Source organism: Podarcis vaucheri, assembly GCF_965113315.1.
Source record: "Podarcis vaucheri genome assembly, chromosome: 6".
Taxonomy (NCBI): Eukaryota; Metazoa; Chordata; class Lepidosauria; order Squamata; family Lacertidae; genus Podarcis; species Podarcis vaucheri.
Window position 1 is genome coordinate 16,508,315 of NC_138764.1, and position 26,544 is coordinate 16,534,858.

General features: G+C 44.4%; 1 protein-coding gene across 2 annotated transcripts; it reads left to right on the top strand.

Annotated features, from left to right (window-relative positions):
• The first annotated feature begins 6,038 nt into the window (after positions 1–6,038).
• Positions 6,039–24,920, top strand: LOC309533850 (flavin-containing monooxygenase 5-like). Of its 2 annotated transcripts, none has more exons than XM_082225502.1 (10): positions 6,039–6,104; positions 7,650–7,787; positions 10,655–10,792; positions 13,937–14,125; positions 16,786–16,948; positions 17,715–17,857; positions 18,441–18,640; positions 20,872–21,227; positions 21,609–21,681; positions 24,119–24,920. In XM_082225502.1, exons 3-10 carry the CDS (start codon positions 10,661–10,663, stop codon positions 24,471–24,473), a joined length of 1,611 nt encoding a protein of 536 aa, XP_082081628.1. In that variant the 5' UTR covers positions 6,039–6,104; positions 7,650–7,787; positions 10,655–10,660; the 3' UTR covers positions 24,474–24,920. The 2 variants fall into 2 exon arrangements, with proteins under 2 accessions (XP_082081628.1, XP_082081629.1); XM_082225503.1 differs by lacking the exon at positions 6,039–6,104 and adding an exon at positions 6,383–6,910.
• The last annotated feature ends 1,624 nt before the right edge of the window (positions 24,921–26,544 follow it).

Genomic DNA, 26,544 nt, shown 5'->3' on the forward strand with positions numbered 1-26,544 from the left:
AAAGAAAAGTATAATATTTCAATACAATAAACACTATTTTACAAAATAATAGTAATAATAGACTTCTATCACTCTCACAACACTTCCTTTCACATTTCATATTGTATCTGTATTTCAGTATTATTTTCATCTTAATATATAGATATGTATGTATGTATGTTTCCCCTTTTCCATTCACAAGGTCATTCTAGACACAGCCACATTTTTACATTAGAACCTTGTCTTTCTAAATAATTATTCAATTATTCTAAATAATTATTCCATTCCTTCTTGACTGGCTTTAGTCTTATTATATCCGTCAATTTGGCCAGTTCCAAATATTCACTTAATTTACATAACCATTCCTCTTTGGTCGGTACCTGGTTACCCTTCCAGTACTTAGCCACCAGGATTCTCACCGCTGATGTTGCGTACAGAAAGAATTTAGTATTTTCTCTAGAAATATCACTATTCAATATTCCCAAAAGGTATGTTTCTGGTCTTTTGCTATGTGAAGTTCTTAGTAACTTTTTTATTTCTTTGTGGATCGTGTCCCAGAACTTTCAGATCTCTGGACATGTCCACCACATATGGTAAGTAAACTTCTTATTACTTTTAAGAGAAGACTGTTGTGTCTTTATGTATTTTTTAAGAGGGAATAAAGGGGATTTACCAGGAACAAATCCGATCTGGACAAGCCACACTGGATTGCGTAACTCAAGAGATTCAAACGAATCTACTGTAGGATGTGAAACACATGAGCAGTCAAGTACAACATTTCTAGAGTGAACATGTTTACACATGGGGAGAAAGGTTTGTCCAGCCAACAGGTAAACTTCCTGTTTCCTTCTGGGCTGGGACAGACTTCCTCTGCATGTGACTAGAGGTGGGTGTGGCCTCACCTGTGCAGGTAAGGACAAAAGCGCAGGGCAGGGCAGCCATCTCTCTCTCTGTGACTACTTTCGTCAAAGAAGCAACATCTGCTTAGCCAAAGAGGCCCTCTTGGCTTCCAGCCAAGAGAGGACAAAGGGACTGTCTTGTTATAAGATAGATTCCAAGTGTATGTTACTTCATTAAGCTAAGTCTGCCTTCTGGGATCAGATTGTGAACAGAATGTGAGTGAACTCTTTTTATACTTTTGTAAAATACAGTGTCGTCTCTTATATTTTATGAGGGAATAAGGGGAAATTACCAGAACATTTATTATAGAGGCTTTGGTGAGCCTGAGCAAACGAATCCGTTGCAAAGTTTAAAATAAGGGGAATGTTACTCTGTTGAAATTGTGGAACTTGTTAACATAACTTGTTGGATAAGGATATAATCAGATAATATATCCTCTCCTGCATCCCTGAACATTCCCACATCTACCAACTAGCTTCCTGCAATATACTGGGGAATGTACTCTCCTCAACATTCCCACAATGAGCAGGGCTGCACTGACTAGTGCTCCCCACCTTTGACATCACACATGGCACTTGCACATGGAGCAACGTTTCCTAGAGATGTCAGGTTCAATTCCTGGCATTTCTAGGAAGGTTTCCTCTCTGTGCAGGTGTCCAGAAGCAGTGGCAAGCTGGCCTAGGCAATGCCAAAGGGGCCGCTGGTCAATGTAGTCCCATTCGCATGTTCGAGGCAAGTTTCTTCCGAGAAGGAGGCTATTGCCTCAACTCTTTTACACCCCACCTCCTTCCCACATAGCCGAGCTACCAAGAATGATGGATCAGCATTTGCAAAGAATAAGCAGGGGAGTAGCAGAAGAGCCAGCCTTTCTTCGCGCATGTACGTCAATGTTTTTACCGCTTAGATTTTGATAGGGAATTTTGTTCCGACTCCAAGAGTTGTTGTCAGCAAGCTGCATGTAAGCAGATAATAAAAATAGGCTTGTCAAAACAAAACGTTTATCTTATTAAAGAAGGTGTCAAGTCTATTTTAGAGGAGATCTGCAAATGTGTGCATGCGCACACCCACTTGGCCTTGTTAAGCTCCTGTTGAGAAGAGCTTTGCTAGAGGCCTGCTGTGGTTCCCACAGAGATGTTTGCCTAAGGACTCAGAAGCCCCTTTTCAACTTGGGAGGCATAACATTGCCTTCAGTTCTGAAGTCCTTGAGAAAACCAGGAGTTTAGTCATGTATGAGAGGCTTATTTAGCTAACAAGGCATCTCCACCCCAGTGACAAAGTGTCAAAGTTTTTTTAAAAAAAGATTAGGAGAGGATAATCAACACCCATTTGTTTATTTAATTTACTAAAGCATTGGCTAATACTATAAGAAGGACATGGGATTGTATGCCAGCAGCTAAATCCAGTAGAATAAATCCTTTAAAAACATACAGCTCAAGAACTAACTTTTAGGGATGGCAAACCTGTAGAAACTTATTTTTCAGCCCCACCCACTTGTGATAAAGCAAAAGCATTTTGGGAACTGATCTACAATGAGTTAAAACAGATGTTTAGATATACCTTCCCCCAAAATCCAGAAGCGTTTTTGCTGGGTTTGCTGAGAGAGGAAATTGCAAAGGTAGACCAAAGATTATTTATGTACGCCATGATGGCGGCAAGAACTTTATTAGCCCAAAGGTGGAAACTGCAGGAATTACCAACGATTGAGGAGTGGCAGACAAAGATGAGGGACTATGCGGAACTAGCCAAGCTGACCGGTAGAATCTGGAACCAAGATGACCAAAAATTTCAAAGGGACTAGAGGAAATTCATTTGGTATATGAATAATTACTGTAAAAATGTGAAGACACTAGAGGGTTGAAATAAATCCTGCAACAAAAAAACTTAAAACTTTTTAGACCCAAGAGACAGAGTTGATTACGTATAAGGATACAAAGGTCAGTGAAGTGAAGGACATGAGGCAGGAGTTGATAATGCAGGTGAGCTGCGCACAGGTGGGCTGCATGCAAGCTGCCGGCCAGCTCTGTGGAGCCTCCTTTTATTGACACAAATATGCAAACCCAGGCAGATAGATTTTGGGCTGTGACCTTTACACATCTTCCAGTCCCGAGATCATGGGGTGGTACAAGGTTATTTTGGCACCTGTTTCCACCGCGTCATTTCCCCCTTGTACAGTGTATGACAAAGGAGACCAAAGGTCTCAGAGACAAAGGTCACAGACAGGACACCGCAGATTACTGAGACCGCAAAGGTTAGACAGAGGGTACGATGTTCAGACAGTTGTGGCTTTGTCGGGGGGGGGGGGTTGCCCCGCACCCCAAGGTCACATGTGCAGGCAGACCCAGGCCAAGGCTTTGTTTTTCCAGTTCATGGAAACAGATTGCCTGGAATAGCCTAATGCACATTTGAGGCTACAGAGGCCATAAACTCAGTGGTGCGATGTGCCAGAACACATTGCTTTAGCAGTCCTTTATTTACTGGATGAAAACTACTTGTGATACAGAAAAGCTGGGAATTTCAATCCCTTCCCTGAAGCTATTGACAGAATAAATAATTTACTCATCAGTAGACCTCCTTGACATGCCTTGGCCTCCTTGAGGTCTCCTTGTCCGCGACCAACAAACGTCAGCTTGAACTTTTATTTGGATTGTTATAAGAATTCTAAGATCTCAAATATAAAATAAATGTTCATAAATGTACAAGGCAAACACATACATAACTATATAAAATACGTGTCTGAAATAGTACAGGAGAGCAATCCTGAAGCCATTTTAACTCTCCCAGTGACCTCAAGTATTCCTCTGCAGTAAGGGAGGCAAATGGTGAAAGCCTTCCCACTGTCTTTTTGCTTACAAATCCTGTCTTAAGGGTGTATTTGTGCATGAATAGGGTGAGCCTGCGACCTGAATTCAGGAACTAAAGTATTTACCATCACAAAAGAATGGCCAGGCTGCCAAGGTGATGCAATCAGTGACCATTATCAGGTAATTTGGCAGACAGGATTTCTGCTGTAGACCCACCTCCTTCTGTGATGTATGTATGATGTTTTGGGGGGTGGTCTTGGGCTACAGGGTGGACAGTTTCAAAAGCCTATATAAGGGCTTGCACACCATTGTTCTGGGTTCTCTCCTTCCTCCTGCGTGTGGGGAGTGGGGATCCTGTTGCAACAGTTCCTTGAATAAAGATCAGGCTGACTAGCCGCTTTGCTTCTCAGTATACTCTGGTTGTTATTTTCTCCAACTGATAGGGAACCCACTTAAGGGCTCTATACGGGCTCTTGGATACCCCATAAGCATAGCTGTCAACCGTTCCTTATTTAGTGGGAAACTTATCCCAGCGCCGTGTCCTGCTGCTGTCCCTTATTGATGATGTCCCTTAAATTTCCCGGGTTTCAAAGGAAGCAGCTCCTCTCCCTCCCTCCCTGCCGGCCAGGGAGGAGGGAGGCTCCAACTGTGTTGCTTGGCTGCGTTGCTCACCCAATAAGGAGTCTAAGAATGACTGGGTGGTGGAGCTTGCATGCCTTGTGCCGAACAAATCGGCCGCTTTGCCTGGGGACTCGCCTTTGCTCAGCGCTTCCCAGCGGAGAGGTGATGGTGGTTTTCCTTGCTGCATCCCCTTTGCCGGGTTGCTGTGCTGTGGGAACCACCGCTTGAGGCTTCGTTTGGCTGCTGGCTGGGCTTTCTGCCTTTGGCTCGGAGGGGCTCAGAAGTTGAACATACCTGTGCCCTGAAAATCCCTTATTTTGGCTGCTGATCCCTTATTTTTGAGGCTGCTGGTCCCTTATTTTCAAATCCGAAAGTTGACAGCTATGCCCATAAGGGAAAAGGAGCCGATTTTACTTATAACAGGTTCATAAAGCAAACTCAATGCTCAAGCTGTTGTGTCATGATTCAGTGGCAAGAGGCTTGCAATGATGTGATTAGAGACTGCTGGGTCTTTAAGAAGTATGGTTTATTTTACACATATTGACCCAATGTAGGGAGAAAGTTCTCCACAAAGTCTCACCCAAGCAATGAATAAGATGCCTGAATTACCGTATTTTTCCGTGTATAAGACGCCCCCTATTTTGGGGGACTCAAAATTAAGAAAATGGGGGGAGATTGCCCCGGTGTATATGGCAACCCCCACTTTTTAACATTATTTTTTAGTAAAAAAACTCCAAACCCTAGTCTTATACACGGAAAAGTGTGTTATTTATTAAACAATTAACTCTGCAACCCTGAGTTGTCAATTAAAGTGAACTATCAAGCCCTGGAATACATTTTCATATATTTTGGGGAAGCAGAAATGTATTGATTTATTTTCCGAAATACAATCAAGGCTCTCCATGCAAGCAAATGTGCATAAATCAATAACTTTTTTATTTTATTTTAAACCAACAAGCATAGTTTCATAAGAATGAATGACTCTGATATTTTTTGAGTTGACACCTTAATATTAACAGGCAAAAGAGATCCATAATTTCTCAACGATGTTTGTCAGAAATGTTTAAACACCCAGTAACGCAGCCCCAAATTGTGAAGAAACATTGTGCCAGGTTTTCAGCCCATGGATTCAGCCCACGATTTTGCTTTAAACTGGTATGTCAGTTTAAACCAGGGGTCAGCAAACTTTTTCAGCAGGGGGCCTGTCCACTGTCCCTCAGACATTGTGGGGGGGGGCAGACTATATTTTTAAAAAGAAGAATGAATTCCTATGCCCCACAAATAACCCTGAGATGCATTTTATATAAAAGCACACATTCTACTCATGTAAAAACACAATGATTCCAAGACCGTCTGCGGGTCGGATAGAGAAGGCGATTGGTCCGGATCTGGCCCCTGGGCCTTACTTTGCCTACCCATGCTTTAAACTGTCTATAAAGGTAAAGGGACCCCTGACCATTAGGTCCAGTCGTGGCCGACTCTGGGGTTGCGGCGCTCATCTCGCTTTATTGGCCGAGGGAGCCGGCGTACAGCTTCCGGGTCATGTGGCCAGCATGACTAAGCTGCTTCCAGTGAACCAGAACAGTGCACGGAAACACCCTTTACCTTCCCGCTGGAGCGGTACCTATTTATCTACTTGCACTTTGACGTGCTTTCAAACTGCTAGGTTGGCAGGAACTGGGACCGAGCAACGGGAGCTCACCCCGCCGCAGGGATTCGAACCGCCAACCTTCTGATCAGCAAGTCCTAGGCTCTGTGGTTTAACCCACAGCGCCACCCGCGTCCCTAAAACTGTCTATAGATGTAAGTATAAATGGCTTGGACTTTTTCTATCTGCACTTCCGGGTCTTATCCAAAGCATGTGTCAATAGTTCGTGGATTTTGCTCTTACTTTTCTTCTCATGATTCCATGCCCTTCCTGTCTGCCCAGTTTGTGTTCTAAGGCCTTCAGGGAACAGACATTACATGTTTCCCCAATAGAATGGCAGACTTCTCATCTTTCTACCCAAAAACACACAGCCTCACATAACCCTTCGCTTCGGAGGGAGTCCAGGACAACAGAGAAGGAACCTACTTGTTCACAGTCTTGATATGGTTTAGGCAACACTCTTACAGTGCAGGTTTTTTAATGTTTATGAGATTTCCTCCCTTGTTTTGTACGTCTTAAAAACTTTAGAAGAAAAGGAGCCAGTTGTTCAGAAAAGGTCTTATAAAGAATACCAGGCTGTTTATGAAGTTTCATTCTGTTTATTCCAGCTTGGACGTCTGCTGATGAAAAGGGTCTATCCATATATTTTGGGTGGTCCGGTGTTAATATTGGAAGAGTGAGATTATTTAAATAGTGCTGCACTTCCATAGCACCTTTAATAATAATAATAATAATAATAATAATAATAATAATTTATTTATACCCCGTTCATCTGGCTGGATTTCCCCAGCCACTCTGAGGAGCCTGGTGTGCACAGTTTGGCACAGAATTCTGAGAATTCCTGAAGAATCCTTTCTTTTTCACAAGTGCTCTGAGGAAGCTAACCATCTAGTGTGTTGTTTTGTGTTCCACAGGTTCTGCTAATCATAGCACATTTGGGTCAATCCAAAGGACGAATGAGGTGCATCTCTTTTGCAGTCAGGGCGTTGAAATGCCTTCAGAGCAATTGGAGCAGCAAGCCAAGACGCCATCTTGCCTGGGTGACATCATCACCCTCTGGCAAGATGGAGTTTTAATCTGGGCAGCGACATATCAAAAAAGTGACCCTATCTTAGCTCACTCTGGAACTCCATAGGAACCCCATGGGCAGAGTTTCCATTCATTTCAGTGGGGCTTGCATAGAAGAAGTTTATGGTGGGTTGCTCCCCATAGGTCAGATCTGCTTCCTGTTCAGCTGTGCTTAAGGATAAACAAAATATGTTGCCTCATTTGGCTAATGGTAGGACTGCTTATCAGACATAATTGATCACTGCAGGTTAATGGAAAGTATACAAGCAGATATCTGACTTTAAGGGATAATCTAAGCTTTTGGAGATGTAAACTCCAAATTGTTATCAAATGAAGCAATTCTCTGCCTCTTATCTGATGTAATTGATTACTAGAAATTGCTGGAGCATATACAAGCAGATATTATCTAACCTTGTTAAGCAATGTGCTCTGATTATTTAACCTTTGGGTGATTTAGTGGTCTGCCATCGGGATAATAAAGAGCACAGGGATGCCCATCATAAAAATGTCCTGGACTAAACTGAGGAGCGGGAGGTGGTGGCAGAGGGGTCATTAATCCTGATATAGTAGGCTGGCCTGATTGTCAGGTGGTTTTATAAGATATCAAGACAGCCCCAGTGTAACCCATCTAGAACATTGCCTCCTACAATTGGTGGAAGTCAGGAACAGAGAAGTCCTCTGAGGGGTCCCTTCTTCGCATACAACTTCTAAGAGAAACTTCTGTGAAGAGCTGTTGAAGAGAGAAAAAAGAGGTTCTCAAAAGCAGACACGTAAGTAGAGATAGATGGCATCTCTGTTTATTAATGCCCACACAGATTCACACAAGTGCCGCCTACACCAAGACTATCTCAGTCATCATGTGTAAGGACTGCTGTATTGTCTCCATCAGAAAGAATCCCTTGTAGGATCAGACTCTACAAGGTCCCCCCTACCTGTTCATCAGGTGATTGTTTAAACTAAAGAGGCTAAGCAGCAGTTCAATATATTTTCCCTTGATTACATTATGAGATATGGAGAAAGTCACGGTGGGCAAAGCTCTACTGAGTGCCTCTGCCATAGCTATTTTGTGTGTTCACACCCAGAAACCTGCCCCCTAAATAAATCCACACTTGACTCAAATTTTGGTTTTGGTTTTTGGCAGAATTTAGGCCACAACTTTATTGATTACAGAAAGTGACTGGTTGCATAGGCTCTGGTTCGACTAGCTCCCTGCCATGCAGATAGCGCTGACCCAGGGCACCAGCATAGGTCAGCCAAGGGTGAACACCTGGATAAGCGGAAAGCTGAGAACAGGCTATCTCCGCCACCCAAATGTCCCCCTGGACTCAGGCACGGGCACAACCCCCTCTCAGGGGTTGACCAAACCACCGAGTCCCTGGATTCCTTTAATGGAATACCCTTCACATAGGGATGGCGACAGCATTCTCCCATCCCTATCACATGAACTAGAGCCTATCCACAACCTTACAAGTTGTGACAATTTGCTATGTGGCAGGCGAAACCCAAATGGCAACAGCCAATCAGCCAAGTGGGGAAAATTCCTGCCGTGCCCCTGTCCCAACGACAGACGACACACGACGGCATAGCAAGGTCAAGCGCAAAGCCCTAAAAGTAAGGAGAGGTGGGCAGGTGTTCTGAATGCACGCGCCGAAAGAGGAAGCTCTGGGTCACGTACATGGGCATAAATAGGTCCCTTGACCCATTTGGACTGCATCCCATTGGCCAGATTGCACCCAGCTACGAGGGACCTACCAATCGGGTGTTGTGGCTGACCATTCGTACCCACCCACAACACAGGGTGTCGGTTTTCCAGGTCTCACCGCAATATGTGCCCTCTTTAAGGGAGGACCCGATTTGTCAGTATATAACAATATATAACATAAATTACTGTGCTCTGGTACATTGCACCACCAAGCTTATTGGAAATGTGGTAGCTATATAGATTCAAGCATTAGAATATTTCAGGCAGTTGATTTCTACAGGCTTAATAAAACAAAAACCACAAACACCATACCACTGGACCACCTCCCAGAGAATGTATTACACAATTTGCAATAGGCTGCCACTTTCTGTAATACAGTTTAAAAACCTACGATTCCATTTAAGGATAATTGTACATGCACACTTCAAAAACTCTCTCAGAATCTTTAATGGAAGAGATAGATAATATAACATGTGGACTTATGCTTTTTGATGAATCAGATGAGGTAGAAATTTTGAAAATGCTGATAGATCAGTTTAAAATGCTGGAGGCAGGGAGCCATTCCTACAACAGTACCAGAATATTTTATATGGGGGACATTCCTCAGGCAGGAGACAGATTTGACCTGCTACCATTTGTGTCTAACAAAAGGATTTTGGCTTGAGTGAAACTTGCTCCCATGTAAAATTTGTCGAAGAAACAGATGATCCTGCCTATTTTTGCAGCAGTTGAATGTCTTGTAATGACAATAATGTGTCTGATAGCCAGCCCACAAGGGATCCAGGCCTAGGTGGACAATTATGGACAATTGTTATCACTAGGACATTTCTAAAATGAAGTTTTCTTCATGGTCTGGCACAAGCCCTTTTATGCTTGCATGAATTTGCAGACTGCTCCAGTAATAGAGATAAGACTCTACCAGCTTAGCAAAATACAGTAAATGTGATCTTTAGGGTTTGGAAAGTACATATGTACTGAAACCTTGGGTTGCCATATTTCAAAAAGTTCAGAACAACAAACCCCTGTGTTGCAAACTTAACACAACAAACAGCGCAAGCAACACGATGACCAGTATACTAGATAGCACTGCAATTCTTATTGCATAATATACATAATTTAGTACCCCCAAACCAAAATATGTACACTTGGAAATTCTCTAATATATTTGAAATCAAATGAACACACGTCTGCCAATCTTTGAAAGTCTGTAGAAGTATAATAAGTCTATAGTTGAAAAAGTAATAGATGCTATCATGTGGGCTAAGCGGTAAAACTTTTTAGGCGTTCATGGGGCCAAAGTAGTAAGCGAATAACAACGTAGGACAGTGATCCCGGATAATCTGATTGTTTTGCTGGAATCTTCTTCAGCACAACCCATAGATTAGAAAAATGCACAAGGAGCAGTGGTCATAAGGTTTTTCTTAGGAAAATACAGTAAATGTGATCTTTAGGGTCTGGAAAGTACAGATGTACTGAAACCTTGGGTTGCCATATTTGGCAAAAAAAAAAAAAAAGTTTTGCCCAGAGTTGTTGAGGTTTTTTCGCCGACCTGGGTTACCATATAGAGATCAGCCATGAGCTCAGGTATTTTCCGCTTCCCCTGATGTTTGGCGCGCAGGCTTTGTGATCTTATTCACCCCGTGTCTTGATTGAAGCCCCTCTCAGTGAACTGAATACCCTTTCCGCCCATCGTCTCCTCAATTGGCTTTAACAGGGGAGGCGGTGCTGGAGACCCTTTAGGAGGTCATTCACTTGTACAATTAACTGGAGAAAACCAATGGCCTGCTGCCTCCTTGTATCAAGCCCTGTATACGAAAGCTGTTTACTGTGTGATGTTTCATTATGTCTTTATATTTGCTGGAAGCCACCCAGAATGGCTGAGGCAGGGTACAAATAATAAAATGCTTATTAGTATTCTTGTTGTCGTTGTGGCAGGCTGGCATGGCGAAAAAGGTTGCTGTCATTGGAGCTGGGGCTAGTGGCCTGACTGCTATTAAATGCTGCTTGGATGAAGGTCTCCAGCCAACATGTTTTGAAAGAAGTGACGACATTGGTGGGCTGTGGAGGTTCCAGGTATGTCAAAGTCTGGCTTTGTTGTTTATTTACAAGCAGGGCCGTCTTTAGCATAGGCGGCGCCGGGGTGCAAAATCTGCCCAGCGCCCCCAAATGTTCATTTTAGCTGCTGCCTCTGCCTCCTCCCGGATACTAATAAATGCTACTTTCACGGAGGGAAGACTGGGGGCGTGGGTCAAGGAAGAAGAAGAAGAGGAGTTTGGATTTGATATCCCGCTTTATCACTACCCGAAGGAGTCTCAAAGCGGCTAACATTCTCCTTCCCTTTCCTTCCCCACAACAAACACTGGGTGTTTGCTGGGTGACCTTAGGCTAGTCACACTTCTTTGAAGTCTCTCAGCCCCACTCACCTCACAAAGAAGTGCGACTAGCCTAAGGTCACCCAGCAGCTGCATGTGGAGGAGCGGGGAAGCGAACCCGGTTCCCCAGATTACGAGTCCACCGTTCTTAACCACTACACCACACTGGCTCTTGAGGGAGGGAGATGCTGCCTTCATGGAGAGAAGACTGGGGGCGTGGGGTGAAGGAGGGAGGGAGGCTTGGGAAGGAAGCAGCACGCTCGCCAGCCATATGGTTGGCGAGGCGCAGCTGGCGGGCGTGCAGGGAAAGGGGAGGCTGCCGGCAAAGCCACACAACTCCCCCACTCGCTGGGGCGCCCTGGCGCAACGAACCACTAAGCCCTATGGGAAAGACGGCTCTGTTTACAAGGGAATAGTAAAATGTCCATGTGCAAACAGCAATAGTGCCCCTTGCGACAGGATGAGCATCCAGCAAAGAGAATGGTGTTTCGTTTCTGCTTTGTCCACTTGTATCTGCTTAAAGAATACAGTGGTACCTCAGGTTAGGAACTTAATTCATTCTGGAGGTCCATTCTTAACCTGAAACTGTTCTTAACCTGAGGTACCACGTTAGCTAATGGGGCCTCCCGCTGCTGCCGCACCGCCGGAGCACGATTTCTGTTCTCATCCTGAAGCAAAGTTCTTAACCCGAGGTACTATTTCTGGGTTAGCGGAGTCTGTAACCTGAAGCGGCTGTAACCTGAAGTGTCTGTAACCCAAGGTACCACTATATGTGGGGGAAGAAAAAGAGGCTGGGAGTTCAAAGTTATATTTAGACGGGGGAGGGATTGCTAATCATTGGAAGATCCTATAAAAACCTTCGTATTCCCAAGCACCACATCCTCCGTCAGTAGCAGCAGTAAGCCATGGGTGTTTGAAAGGAATTTTCTTTCTTTCTTTCTTTCTTTTTAAAAAAAGGTATTTATTGAAAGTTTAAAATTGCAGAGAATAAAAAAGAGAGAAGGAGAAGAAGAAGAAAGAAAAGAAGGAAAAGAAAAGAAAGGAAAGGAAAATATATATATACAAAACACATAATACATCAAAACCAACAACAAAAAAAGGAAAAACAAAAAATTTAAAAACAAATCCAATATTCCCAAATCTTTATCTTTCGTTAAGTTGATTCATCGACCTCCTCACACCTCCCTTTTTTGTATTCTAATTATTAATTATCTCAGCAAATCCTTTCCATCTTTCACTATATTCTATCATTAAATTACCTTAATTTATTTTAACCTTATCTTACTATAAAATCCCTAGAGCTTAAAACTTAAAACTTATTTATACATAATTCCTTATAGTATTTCTACTAAAGCCAAATAGTTTCATTCCAGCATTTTTGTAACACTCGTTAATTTTACACTAATTCTCTAATTGAATTTTTAAACTTTCTTCCAATCTTCATCCATCGTCTCTTCTTCCTGGCCTCGGGTTTTGTCAGTCCTTTCTATCCCTTCCATCTAGTCCATTAACCTGGTGACCTTCTATCCGAGGCTCTTAAGTCTTTTCCATGTGCCTTCTGTAGGTCTTCTTCATGTTTATACCTGCACTTTACTTTATCTTCTGCTGATCTTATTCTTAATTTCCTTCCTTTCTCACTGAGGGGTAGATCTCAGGGAGACTCCAACTTGACAATGTCTTTATCCCTTCTCGACAGGTCAGCCCACTCTCCACAGTCAGCACTAAAATCCAAAAGATATTTGAAGGCATGTTTCAAAGTCCTTCCAAGGTTGAGGGCCCCCACAACTCCAAGCTCCCTCTGGCCCACAACCAGATCCCAAAAGTCAAAACATCCCTGCACAGGGGGATCCATCCAGCTTCCCATCTCCAAACCAAACAGTACTCCATCTCTCCCAATCTGACTTTCTCCAGGTTCAGTCGTCAGAAACAACAACTTATTTTCCTGCAAAGCTGCGGCTCTCTCCATTTCTATTACTTGAGGTTCAGCAACAACCTCCTCCTTTGTCTTTTGCACAACTTGTCCTGTCAAAGCAAATTCCTGAGATGGTTCCTGAGTAGTTTCTATGTAGGGGTTGAAAGGAATTTTCATTTAGCCGGGGACAAATCACAGGTGAGATATCTGACTGGCAGTTCTTGGGAAGAGGTTGTGATTGCAAATGATATTTCAGATTTAGAGCAGACCAAAATCAAAATGGCTGAAAGATTCAAACAGTCAATGCTAAAAATACTTTGCATTTTGAAACGGAAGTTTCTCAAAGTGTGAATCACAGGATAATAGTTTGCAGATTCTGAATATTTGTTTTGATGAAGCCAGTAAGGTATAGAACAATGATATACACATTGCTAAGCTCCTAGTTTAAGAAAAGCTGCACGTTTTCCCAGGGCCTTGAAAATGAGCTACTTTCATTCTTTAAGTTTCACTATGGGTATCTGGTCAAAAATGGTTTTTGAAGCACTATGGAAACCTGGCAAAATGTGCTAGATCAGAAACCATAGCCTGGAGCCATGATAATAATAATAATAATAATAATAATAATAATAATAATAATAATAATTTTATTTATATCCCTCCTTCCCCAGCCAAAGCCGGGCTCAGAGTGGCTAACAACAGTAAAAATAACACAGTTTACATAAAATCACAATCAATTAATTGAAATACATTCGGAAATCAATTCACTCGAAAATCAATTCAGAGTCAAATTAATGGCAACCATTGGGCTAGAGTTCTATGTGGATTACAGAAGGAGGGGGTCAGACTGTGCCTTCAGGTACTAAGTACCTGAATTTTTTTAAAATCTATGCTCAGCTTTAGAAGTCCTGTTCTTAATTCTGCAATTTCCTTCAGGAGCACGATATTGGGGGCCAGGCCAGCATTTATAAATCTCTAACCATCAATACCTCAAAGGAGATGATGGGCTACAGTGACTTCCCTATCCCTGCTGAGTACCCAAACTACATGCACCACAGCAAAGTGATGGAGTACTTCAGGATGTATGCAGAACACTTTGACTTGCTCAGACACATACGGTTCAAGGTAAGAAGCCTGGACTCATTCTATGCCAGGGGTCAGCAACCTTTTTCAGTCGTGGGCCAGTCCATCGTCCCTCAGACCATGTGGTGGGCCGGACTATACAGTGGTGCCTCGCAAGAGGAAATTAATCCGTTCCGCGAGTCTCTTCGTCTAGCGGTTTTTTCGTCTTGCAAAGCAACCCTATTAGCGGCTTAGCGCTATTAGCGGTTTAGCGGCTATTAAAGGCTTAGCGGCTATTAAAGGCTTAGCGGATTAGCGGCTAAAAGGCTATTAGCGGCTTAGCAGCTTAGAAAAAGTGGGGGGAAAGTGGGGAAAAAATCGGAACACTTGCAAGACGTTTTCGTCTTGCAAAGCAAGCCCATAGGGAAAATCGTCTTGTGAAGCAGCTCAAAAACAGAAAACCCTTTTGTCTAGCGGGTTTTCCGTCTTGCGGGGCACCACTGTATTTTGAAAAAAATATATGCACGAATTGCTATGCCCCACAAATAACCCAGAGATGCATTTTAAATAAAAGGACACTTTCTACCCATGTAGAAACACACTGATTCCCGGACCATCCAGGGGCCAGATTTAGAAGGCGATTGGGATGCATCCGGCCCCCGGCTTTAGGTTGCCTACCCCTGTTCTCTGGCTACCAAGGCAGCACCAAACATGATCACAGCAGGGATGGTGGAAAACAGCTGGGAATGGAAAACAGAAACAGATTCTCCTGCCCCTGCCTCCCACCTCCTTTCCTTTAAATGGTTTTAAATTTAAATGATGCTTTTAATAAGGTTTTTTTATTTAATTGTGGGTGAGTGTGTATCCTTTGTGTGTTTTTAAACTGTTTTCATGTTACGAGCTGCCTTGGGGAAAAGGCAAGATATAAACAAACAAACAAATAAAATGCCACAAAGGCAACTTTCAACATGTTTCAAGGGAAATTTGTAAAAAAAAACCACCCTACAAATTTTATACTCTAAAGAGGCACAAAGTTACAGGTTCTAAAAAGACAGCCTCTGATATAATAAAGCACATTTGGAGTGGTTGGGTTGGGGGACATTTTGACACCCCACCACAACCTCCCAGATTTGTTTGAGGTATGAACTTGATATTTCACACCGTGATATTTTATTATATATGTTTTATGATTTCATTATGTATAATATGGGACATGGGTGGTGCTGTGGGTTAAACCACAGGGCCTAGGCTTGCCGATCAGAAGGTCAGTGGTTTGAATCCCTGTGACGGGGTGAGCTCCCGTCGCTCGCTCCCTGCTCCTGCCAACCTAGCAGTTCGAAAGCACGTCAAAGCGCACGTAGATAAATAGGTACCACTCCAGTGGGAAGGTAAACGGTGTTTCCGTGCGCTGCTCTGGTTCGCCAGAAGCAGCTTAGTCATGCTGGCCACATGACCTGGAAGCTGTATGCCAGCTCCCTCGGCCAATAAAGCGAGATGAGCGCCGCAACCCCAGAGTCATCCGTGACTGGACCTAACGGTCAGGGGTCCCTTTACCTTTACATTTATTTATGATATACTATTGGCCCATCCAGTTCAGCCTTCTCGTCAGCTCTGACTGCTAAGCAGCACTCCCTTGCTTCAGGCGGGAGCATTTTCCTGCCCTTCCTGGGAGTGCCAAGTATTGCACCGCGGCCTTTTGAATGTGTGCAGCAACTACAGTTGTGCTTTGTAAGCTCCCTCTAGTACGGGTCGTACCACCTGAGATTGTGGATGAGGCCTCACATGATTTTATGTGGACGTTCGATCTTGTCTCAAGTGATACAGTTTTTATAAGGCTCCCGCACCTTGGAAACTTGCACAGTGGCTGTTCTTGTTTTCTGTGCGGAGGAGCACGATTTAGCCATGTAAGCTCCCACCTAGAACCTGATCTGGTCTTATCCAAGAACAGGTTTATAACACCTCATTGAGGGGTGGCAGTGGCGGGGGGTGGCCTTTATGTCTAACAACAACAACAACAACAACAATAATAATAATATTTTATTTATACCCCGCCCTCCCCAGCCAAGGCCGGGCTCAGTGACACTGACAGATATATGTATAACCTAAACAAGCTATAGCATACGACCCCACTCTCTTGGGGCCCCCAAAAAAATTAAAGGAAAAAAACAACCCGGATGTACATTTCCAAAATATTAGATAAAAAACAAATAAAATAAAACCGACATACAGCAACAGTGTTTTGTGTTGTGTAGGCTCCTATGATGTAAGTAATGGGCCCCGCCTGCTAGCCTGCTCCCTAAAATATCCCTGGTTTACTCATTTCTATCTATAGGGTGCCTACATTCTGCATGTGCAAATGGCTTTAGATACCTATTAGGTCTATAAATTACCATATAGCATATATTCAACACAAAAAAGCAGCGACAATTTGTTGTTGACAAAGGACAGCTGGACATATAAAGGGCTCCATTACCTTCAGTAGCTTAGGGCCTCATCAAACCTAAATCCGGACCTGCGTCTAGATATTCATTGTATGAGCAGTTCCCAAAATGATTCAAAGGAACGTCATCCCTGTGACCCCCCAATCTGAGGGTGCAATATAAATGTTCCACTTTGCCACCCCACTCACTGGCCTTCATGAGCATATTTTAATTCATGCGCTTCATTGCTGTGGAATGTGCATATAAAGCCAAGCATAAAAACCATTTCCCTTGTCTTTCAAGGCCTGTGTCTGCAGCATAAAGAGACGTCCAGATTTCCCCATTACTGGCCAATGGGAGGTTGTAAGTGAAATATATGGGAAGCAGGAATCTGCCATCTTTGATGCTGTCCTGGTCTGCACTGGACACCACATAGATCCTTATTTTCCACTGGATTTGTTTCCTGGTAGGTGGGATTTTCTGATGTGGTCAACTGCTTGAGAATTCTGGGGAACCCGTACGAAAGCAGAATCCCCGTGGCAGGAGTATGGTTCCCCCCGGTATTCTTTTAGGGTATTTGGGTGTCTTAGAATATTTATAACATAGTAACATCGACAACCTCAAATATTTAAGGCACTATGTGTGGGAATACAGGTTAAAATATAATTTAAAATGCTGCCTCATTTTAGTAGTGGCCCGTAGATCAAAACCATAAGGGGAGGGAAACATAAGGGTCAGACTGAGTCCAAACCAAAGGCCAGGCGGAACAGCTCTGTCTTGCAGGCCCTGCGGAAATATGTCAAGTCCTGCGGGGCCCTAGTCTCTTGTGACAGAGCGTTCCACCAAGTCGGAGCCAGTACTGAAAAGGCCCTGGCTCTAGTTGAGACCAACCTAACCACCTTACGACTTGGGACCTTCCAGGTGTTGTCAGTTGTAGACTTTAAGGTCCTTGGCAGGGCATACCAGGAAAGCTGGTCCGGTAGGTACATGGGTCCTAGGCCACATATTTGTTGTTGTTGTTGTTGTTGTTGTTGTTGTTGTTGTTATCTCTGCTCGGAGGAAGAGCATTTCCTCCCTGGGGCGATGTCAGACTTGACAATCCTTGCTAGGGGCACAGATAACTCTGAAACCTGTACGGATGTTTAAATTTGAGGCTTCCCACTGACAGTGGAAGCAACAAGGATACACCTTGCTCAGCCTCATGCAAAATGGCTTATTTCTCCTTTTCACAGGTGTTGAGAAGTTTAAGGGGAAAATCATGCACAGCCGAGAATATAAACATCCTGAAAAATTCCGGGACCAGCGAATCCTCGTGATAGGCTTGGGAAATTCTGGAGCAGACATCTCCGTGGACCTCAGCCATGTCACTAAGCAGGTGCTGCTCACTTAAGAAAAAAACAAATAAATCATTTGCCTTATATTCTCCTAAACACCTTTCTGGGGCATCTTTCTCAAGCTTTGCTCCCTGTAGTGTCACTGAAACCAGCAGATGAGGTGAGCTCTGCTAGTGACACTTAACTGCTTAATTCTGCAAGTGTTTACTTGTAAGGAAGTCTCACTTAACTCAATGGGACTTGATGCCTCAGAATCTTTTTCCTAAATATGCAATTTAAAAACAAAACACAAAGCAATTCATGGGTGAAGGTTGAGCAGTGGCCCCACAGAGGGTGGGATTGCTTAGTTCTTGGGACCCCTACCAACCCTCAGTTGCTTTTTCACCCACAGGGGAATATATGCTGGAGTTCCCGATGTAGGATAATATTCCAAAATGGTATTCCCCACTTGCAGTGTATCAAAGGATAGTTTATCAAACCCCTACGAGGACACTGCCAGCACATTCTAATATATGTGTCGGTTACGCCTGAACATGTGGACATGTGATTCCATTACACTTGGCTCTCAGCAGGCATCTGTAATGGGTTTTTCTTCCTTAACCTGCCCCTGTCTCCTCCGGATAGATCTTTCTGAGCACCAGAACTGGCACCTGGGTGGTGAATCGTGTCTCCGATGATGGTTACCCCTTAGACGTGGTTCATTTTACACGCTTCAAAAACCTCCTTCGCAATATGCTTCCTTGCACTCTGGTGAACCTGTGGGGAGAGAAGAAGCTGAACGCGAGGTTTAATCATGAGAACTATGGTATAAAACCCCAGCATAGGTAAGGCAGGAGTCTTTTTTAATCTCTGAGAATCATGAAGGGTGGGGAATTCTGCCTTTCTTTGCTGTTTATAGCATTTCTTCTTTTTCTTGTAAATATTCAAGGAACCATTTGCATTCTTTTATTAAAAGTTTGTTACCTTGATTTCTTATTTTTCCAGTAAGTTTCACCATTTCTGCATATTCCACAAGTTTTTATATCCATTCTTTCACTGGGACATCTTCTTCTTTCCATTTTTGGGCAAGTAACATTCTTGCCACTGTACATGAATAAATTTCTATACAGTTTGGGTAGTTCTGTCCCTATAATTCCCAAAATGAAAGCTTCCGGGTTTGTTTTTTTTACAAACATTATTTTAAACATCTTTTTCAATTCATTATATATCATTTCCCAGTTATGCTTTAACCTTACTACAAGACCACCACATATAGTAAAAAAGAACCTTCTTTCTCTTTACACTTCCAACACTTATTTGATATTGATTTATACATTTTTGCCATTTATTCGGTGTTAGGTACCATCGATATAACATTTTCATATAATTTTCTCATAGACCATAACATGCTGTAAATTTTATATCCGTATTCCACAATCATTCCCATGCTTCCATATCTATATTATAACCTATAAATATTGTCCAGTGTATCATTGAGGATTTTATTGGCTCATCCTTTGTCTCTCATTCTGATAATATTTTATACATTTTAGACAGGACTTTTACATTACATTCCAACAGATCTCTCTTCAGTTGGGATATTTGTTCCCCAAACCCTTGTATCCTATATTTCTAAAATACTTCATTCAAATGATTATATTGTATCCATGTTGTTAATTTTCCTGATAATTCCTTAAATTCTTTTAATGGATACTCTCCTCCCTCTTGGTTTAATAAATTTCTTTAAGTTGTCCACCCTTCTATCAGATTCTTTTTCTTTACCGCTATAACTTCCAACGGACACGGGTGGCGCTGTGGGTTAAACCACAGAGCCTAGGATTTGCCGATCGGAAGGTCGGTGGTTCAAATCCCCGCGACGGGGTGAGCTCCCGTTGCTCGGTCCCAGCTCCTGCCCACCTAGCAGTTCGAAAGCACGTCAAAGTACAAGTAGATAAATAAAGACCACTCCGGCAGGAAGGTAAACGGCATTTCCGTGTGCTGCTCTGGTTCGCCAGAAGTGGCTTAGTCATGCTGGCCACATGACCCGGAAGCTGTCTGCGGACAAACGGCGGCTCCCTCGGCCTATAGAGCGAGATGAGCGCGCAAACCCAGAGTTGGTCACGACTGGACCTAATGGTCGGGGGTCCCTTTACCTTTATAGCTTCCAACGGTGAGAGTCAAATGGATGGGGCTGAATCAACCAGCTCCCCTCTCTTATTCCTCCTCTCCCATATCACTGCCTGACCTCTCTCCACCTCCATTCTCAGAGTCCCCTCATCCTTTGACACATCCTGCTGTTCCCACCCCATCCTGGCTGGCGCCACAGGGAACATGCATCTAGTCTCTCTGGCCTCACTTGTAATAATCTCCTCTCCATTTTTCTTTCTGTCCACATGCGTGAAAATATATATGTTTAATTCGATCCCTCCCATGGTGGCAGCCAAGAAGCAGATAACAAGAAGAGTTTTTACCAAGTCCTTATTCAATATTCACAGAGAGACAACGCAGAAATGCCATCTCTCTTAGATAATGGTGTTGCTCCGAGTAAAGTCCCACACCCTCCGTCTCTCCTATTATACATCATCCCTGTGTTGGCTGACCTGTGCTTTCTGCCTCTGAGCTTTCTGTTCTACTACTCTCAATGCACGCCGGGTCCTGGGAGAGGGGGGTCAGGAATGCTTTCTAAAGACACTGAGTCTGTTAGCTGTATCTCCCCTGGTGCTTCTTCTTCCTGCTGTTCCTCTCCCAATATTTCCCAGCTTCTCCCCTCTGCAGCCTCTGCACTATGACCTTCCGCAAACCACTGTTCTAAATCTATACTGTCCTCCTCTTCTTGGGAAGATTCAGAAAGGGGAGGACGGTCCCCACTATTCCTCCTCAGTCCAGTCCCTGACACATACACACAGAGAAGCAAAGGCTTCTCCCCTTGTGCTCCGTAAAGAGCCATGCACACTGGAGGGTGACAAACAACCAAGGAATAAATCTTAATAAACTTCTGCAAGCACAGAACCCCCCTCCCCCCAACCCACCCAGAGGTTGCAGCACTTCAAGGTCTCTTTCCTTCTTTGCTCCGTAGGTTCCTCAGTAGGTATCCCATTGCAGCTGATGACCTTCCGAACGCCATAATTTCTGGCAGGGTGCTCATGAAGCCAAACGTGAAGGAGTTCACTGAGAGAGGAGTGATTTTTGAAGATGGCAGCAGAGAGGAAGACATTGACGTGGTGATCTTTGCCACAGGATACAACTACTCATTTGCCTTCATTGAGGAGGGAGTCATCAAGACAAGGGACAACTGGATCCCATTATATAAGTTTGTCTTCCCACCACAGCTGGAAAAGCCCACACTGGCAATCATTGGCCTCCTCCAACCTTTGGGAGCCATTATGCCAATAGCTGAACTCCAAGCTCGCTGGGCCACAAGAATCTTCAAGGGTAAGGAAGAGAGGAATACACTGGGGATTCCCAAGCTACTGCTCTGCTAAGGTCTCCAGCTTGGGCTCCGTTCAGTATAATGAACTCCCTGATTCATGCTGGAACAACAAAGAATTATGGTGGATTCTCATGGGTGTGAAAAGGTGGCTTCTAATCCAACCATGTGTTTGTATAGCTGTGTCTGGGAGAGGACTGAGTTATGAGAGAGGTTGCAGTAGGCAAGGAGACCAGGGCTTGAACCAGAGTTTTACCTGATAGGACAGGAAGAAATGAGCATCTTTTTGCATTCTTGGTCAGGAGAAAGAGAGCTGCGAAACAATTGGCCAGCCGATCCTTTATTTGAAATGCTTAACTGGTACATATCTGTGTGTTATTTTTCAGGTCTGCTCAAGTTGCCTTCAGAGGATGAAATGATGGCTGACATTACCGAGAAGGTCATGTATAATGAGAAACGGTAGGTTGCCATCTTTCCATACTTACAGTGAGAGATGCTGATTTCTCTCGGGACTTCAGCATGCTAAATTTCCTGGTCTTGGAAGCTTGCGTCTTATTTCTAGCTTTGTAGAGTGTTCTTCAAATGTGTCATTTGCCAGAGCTTCCTATTAGTTCATGTCGTTTTTCACCTCTACATTGCTGGTGGGAACATGCACATTGATAAAATGCAGCAGAAAAGCAATATTTGTGCCAGTGTACAAGCTTTTCCCCCTGTAGGATTCCCCCAGTGTTTGAATAGGGTGGCAAGTGTGTGACCTTTGACCACCGATTTGGGAAGACTAGTAACCCTTGAGCAATAGGATGTGGGGCAGAGGAACAGTTTGGGGCTAGTTTCCCCTTTCAACTAGGAGTCAGAGAAGCAGAAAGAGCAGTGAGTTGACTGAGGCTGAAGCATCCTTCCAGTCCACAGTTGCTCTTTGGTGACCTGATGCAGAATTACCGTATTTTTTGCTCTATAAGACTCACTTTTTCCCTCCTAAAAAGTAAGGTGCAATGTGTGTGCGTCTTATGGAGTGAATGCAGGCTGCGCAGCTATCCCAGAAGCCAGAACAGCAAGAGGGATTGCTGCTTTCACTGCGCAGCGATCCCTCTTGCTGTTTTGGCTTCTGAGATTCAGAATATCTTTTTTCTTGTTTTCCTCCTCCAAAAACTAGGTGCGTCTTATGGTCTGGTGCGTCTTATGGAGTGAAAAATGTGGTACCAACTTTGTTGCCTGCTAAGATGTGCAGCCTCTGCCCAGGCTGGACATTTGTAAGCAAAGCAAATATTCACAAGAGATGATCAAGTCTCCAATGCTCTCCCATCCACAGGAAAGGGAATCCTGCAGTTTTGTCCTAAAGCCTCTCGCAGAAGTAGGGAGTGTGCTGCCACTGGAACAGTGGCGTAGCGTGGGGGGTGCCAGGGGTGCCGGCCGCACCGGGCGCAACATCGGGGGGGGGCGCGAGTCCAGCCTCTGCCTGCTCCTACCTTGCCCACCCGAGGACTGCGGCAGCGCCGGCCCCCGTGGCCACCTACCCCCGCCTCGCCCATTGGCTTGCCTCCCTCGGCCCCGCCTCTCTCCGATGGCCGCGGGGGTGTCCTGCTCAGCGCTGTCGCCTTTTTTCAGGAGGTAGGGAGGCTGGATGGGGAGGTGGGGTCGGAAGCGGGCAGAGAAGGAGGGGAGCTCGTAGCCAAAAGGGCTGCACCGGCCGGCAAAGGGCTGGGGAAAGTTTGGAGAGGAGAAATGCACCGTCATGATTTCCCGGTGGAAGCGGCAGGATTAGGGATGGCGAAGCGTAATTACGCACAAATTTCTCTGCGTGAGAGCTTCGGGGATCGATTGGCGGAAATGGGAATCAATTGGAATATGAGAAAGAGAGAGAGAGAGGGACCATCATTCATAGGCATAGATTTGTAGGGTTAGGGGGCGCAAATCCACGGGTTAGGGGGCGCAAATTACTTGCCTTGCCCCGGGTGCTGACAACCCACGCTACGCCACTGCACTGGAAATGATGAGTCTTCTCCCTGGGATTAAAAGCAGCCAAATGTGCCAAACTTGGCAAAGGGGAGAGGGGGTGGCTGTATGGAGACCAAGCAGGAGACGCATTTAAGGCAGGGGTCAGCAAACTTTTTCAGCAGGGGGCCAGACCACTGTCCCTCAGACCTTGTCAGGGGCTGGACTATATATTTTTTTTTGGGGGGGATGAACGAATTCCTATGCCCCACAAATAACCCAGAGATGCATTTTAAATAAAAGCACACCTTCTACTCATGTAAAAACACGCTGAATCCCAGACCATCCGTGGGCTGGATTTAGGTGATTGGGCCGGATCTGGCCTCCGGGCCTTAGTTTGCCTACCCATGGTTTAAGGCAGCCTTCCTCAACCTGTGGGTCCCCAGATGTTGTTGAACTACAACTCCCATCACCCCTAGCTAGCAAGGCCAGAGCTCAGGGGTGATGGGAGTTGTAGTCCAACAACATCTGCGGACCCACAGGCTGAGAACCGCTGGTTTAAGGTCTCCTTAAAGGTAAAGGCACCCCTGACCATTAGGTCCAGTCGTGCCCGACTCTGGGCTTGCGGCCCTCATCTCGCTTTATTGGCCGAGGGAGCCGGTGTACAGCTTCCGGGTCATGTGGCCCGCATGACTAAGCCGCTTTTGGCGAATCAGAGCAGCGCACGAAACGCCGTTTACCTTCCCGCTGGAGTGGTACCTATTTATCTACTTGCACTTTGACGTGCTTTCGAACTGCTAGGTGGGCTGGAGCAGGGACTGAGCAACGGGAGCTCACCCCGTCGCGGGGATTTGAACCACCGACCTTCTGATCGGCAAGTCCTAGGCTCTGTGGTTTAACCCACAGCGCCACCCGCGTCCCAGGGGTCTAACTAATGCAGCCCAATTCCCCCCTCTCTCCTTAGATATGTACCAAGCCAGCACACCATGCTGCAGGTGCAGTACGTTGATCACATGGACGAACTGGCTTCCCTGTCGGGAGTGAAGCCCAACCTGCCGCGTCTCATCCTGACGGACCCAAAGCTGGCCTGGGAGGTGTTCTTTGGGCCCTGCTCTCCGGCGCAGTTCCGTCTGACCGGGCCTGGGAAGTGGGAGGGGGCCAGAAACGCCATCCTGACCCAGAAGGAGAGGATCGTCAAGGCCACCAAGACCCGAGGCCTGCAGAGCTGCGTGGGCACCAGTCTGCCTTCGACGCCTTGTTTCTTCATCAGAGTGCTTGGCTGTTTTGCCATCTTTGCCATCCTAGTAGCTTACCTGTAGATTGGAGCCAGAGGGGAAGCCATTTCCTTGTACCTGCACACCTTTGTGGCTGGCAAACATCTAGGATGCTGGGAAGAACAGGTGTGGCTTTAAAGAGAGCAGGATCTGTTACACGTTAACTCTAGCTTGTTCGGCAGCGAGCAGACTGTGCAATTAATTCCCCAGAATTCCCCCCCCCCGTCTTCTCCCTTACACTAGTCTGCTTGTTTTGTTTTTTAAAAAATAATTTTTATTAACCGGCCAATCAAATCAAATTAAATCACATCACATAAATTCCGAATTACAAAGCCGAATTTGAAATTTTGTTGGGGGGACCCATATTTCAAGATCCGAAGGGGGATTCTGATCATCTTCTTGCTACTGCATTAATGTCCAAATCAGTCCAAATCAATCCAAACAGAGTTCATAATTCTATCATCTTATTTTGCTATTTCCACATCACATCTTGTTCATATATTTTCTCTTTTTTCTTTATGATCTCTTCTGATAGTCTCCTTAAGCCGATAAACACCAATAATAATAATCCTGTGTGAATTTTTCCGTTCTTCCAATCCTCAAATCGAGATGGTTTCCATATATCATCGCCTTCATAGATAACATCGCTTTTTCCATCATTAATTACAGAACTGTCGCTCTTAAGTCCCTCTGAGGAGTTAGTCTGCTTGTTAACATTCACACAACCAAGGGGACTCTGTCCTCACAGGCATATTCAGGATAATAGTCGCGCTTCTTCTTTTTTGCTTTTGTTCTTTTTTTAATAATAATTTTAATTAGTTTTCAATTATAGTCCAATCATAGCCTCATTATAACAATACCCATTTAATGCCAATCGTTCAAATACCAAATTATATAATTTAGATAAGGTGACCCCCTCCCCTGCATGCTAGAATTGATGGTTTGATGATTTTCTTTATTTCTGCATTCCAAAATCTTATTAATTTAAATTACATTCTGGTCATAATAATAATCCCTTATACAACAACTGCAATATTAATAACTTCTATTCGTGTTGATACATTAAACGATTTATAAAACTACAAGTGAGGCTCTCAAACTATATCCTTGCTCTTCCTGTGTGTGGCAGGTATTCTGTCTGTGGTGTTTCTTCCTGTCCTTATAAGATGTTATGTCTTTCTTCCACCCGGTTGTTGCTGTTATCCATCATGCCTTGGGTGGAGCTGATATCCCACTGTGGTTCCAGAAATTTCTCCCTCACTCTGTCCCGTGCTTCCTTATTTTGCAACTTTCACAACAGCTGCAAAAGTCACTCTGTCCTAATAAATAACATTTTTTCACCATTTTCCCTCTCAGCCTGGCTCTCTCAATGTGTTCAGCACCCTAATCTGAGAACTCTCACATTCAGACGTTCCTAAGGAAAGCAAACCCTGTTACGATGGAAGATAGTAAAAAGCTACCTTGTGACTTGTATGAGTTCTATAAACATTCCCCATCTTTTCCTGCACAGATTAGGCTTTTGAACTGCTGGGAAGTGAGGATAAACAGTTTTTGAAATTAGAGAGCAATACCCACGTTAATATTTTATTCATGCAGCTGTCAGTCTACAACAGCTTATAACACAATAAATTTGCCCGTCTTTTAAGATGCCACAAGGCCCTGGGCAACTCTAGCAGCTTAAGCTTCTGTGAGGTGGAGAAATGTCAAAACTGGATGCTTGTTGAATTTTAAGAAATAAAACATATAATATGCTGAGCTAATCACAGTGACTGTTTACTGAAGTGCATGAAATGAGACATTTTCAGTAAGATATCAAGCAGGAATGGGCAACCTTTTAGGGCATGGATAGGCAAACTAAGGGATGCGGGTGGCGCTGTGGGTTAAACCACAGAGCCTAGGACTTGCCAATCAGAAGGTTGGCTGTTCGAATCCCCACGACGGGGTGAGCTCCCATTGCTCGGTCCCTGCTCCTGCCAACATAGCAGTTCGAAGGCACGTCAAAGTACAAGTAGATAAATAGGTACCGCTCCGGCGGGAAGGTAAACAGCGTTTCCGTGTGCTGCTCTGGTTCACCAGAAGCGGCTTAGTCATGCTGGCCACATGACCCAGAAGCTGT

Coding starts and splice junctions, on each gene's coding strand:
- LOC309533850 (XM_082225502.1), top strand. CDS start 10,661: ATGGCGAAAAAGGTTGCTGTCATTGGAGCTGGGGCTAGTGGCCTGACT. Junction 14,126..16,785: donor TCAGACACATACGGTTCAAG/GTAAGAAGCCTG, acceptor TTGTCTTTCAAG/GCCTGTGTCTGCAGCATAAA. Junction 18,641..20,871: donor GGTATAAAACCCCAGCATAG/GTAAGGCAGGAG, acceptor TTTGCTCCGTAG/GTTCCTCAGTAGGTATCCCA.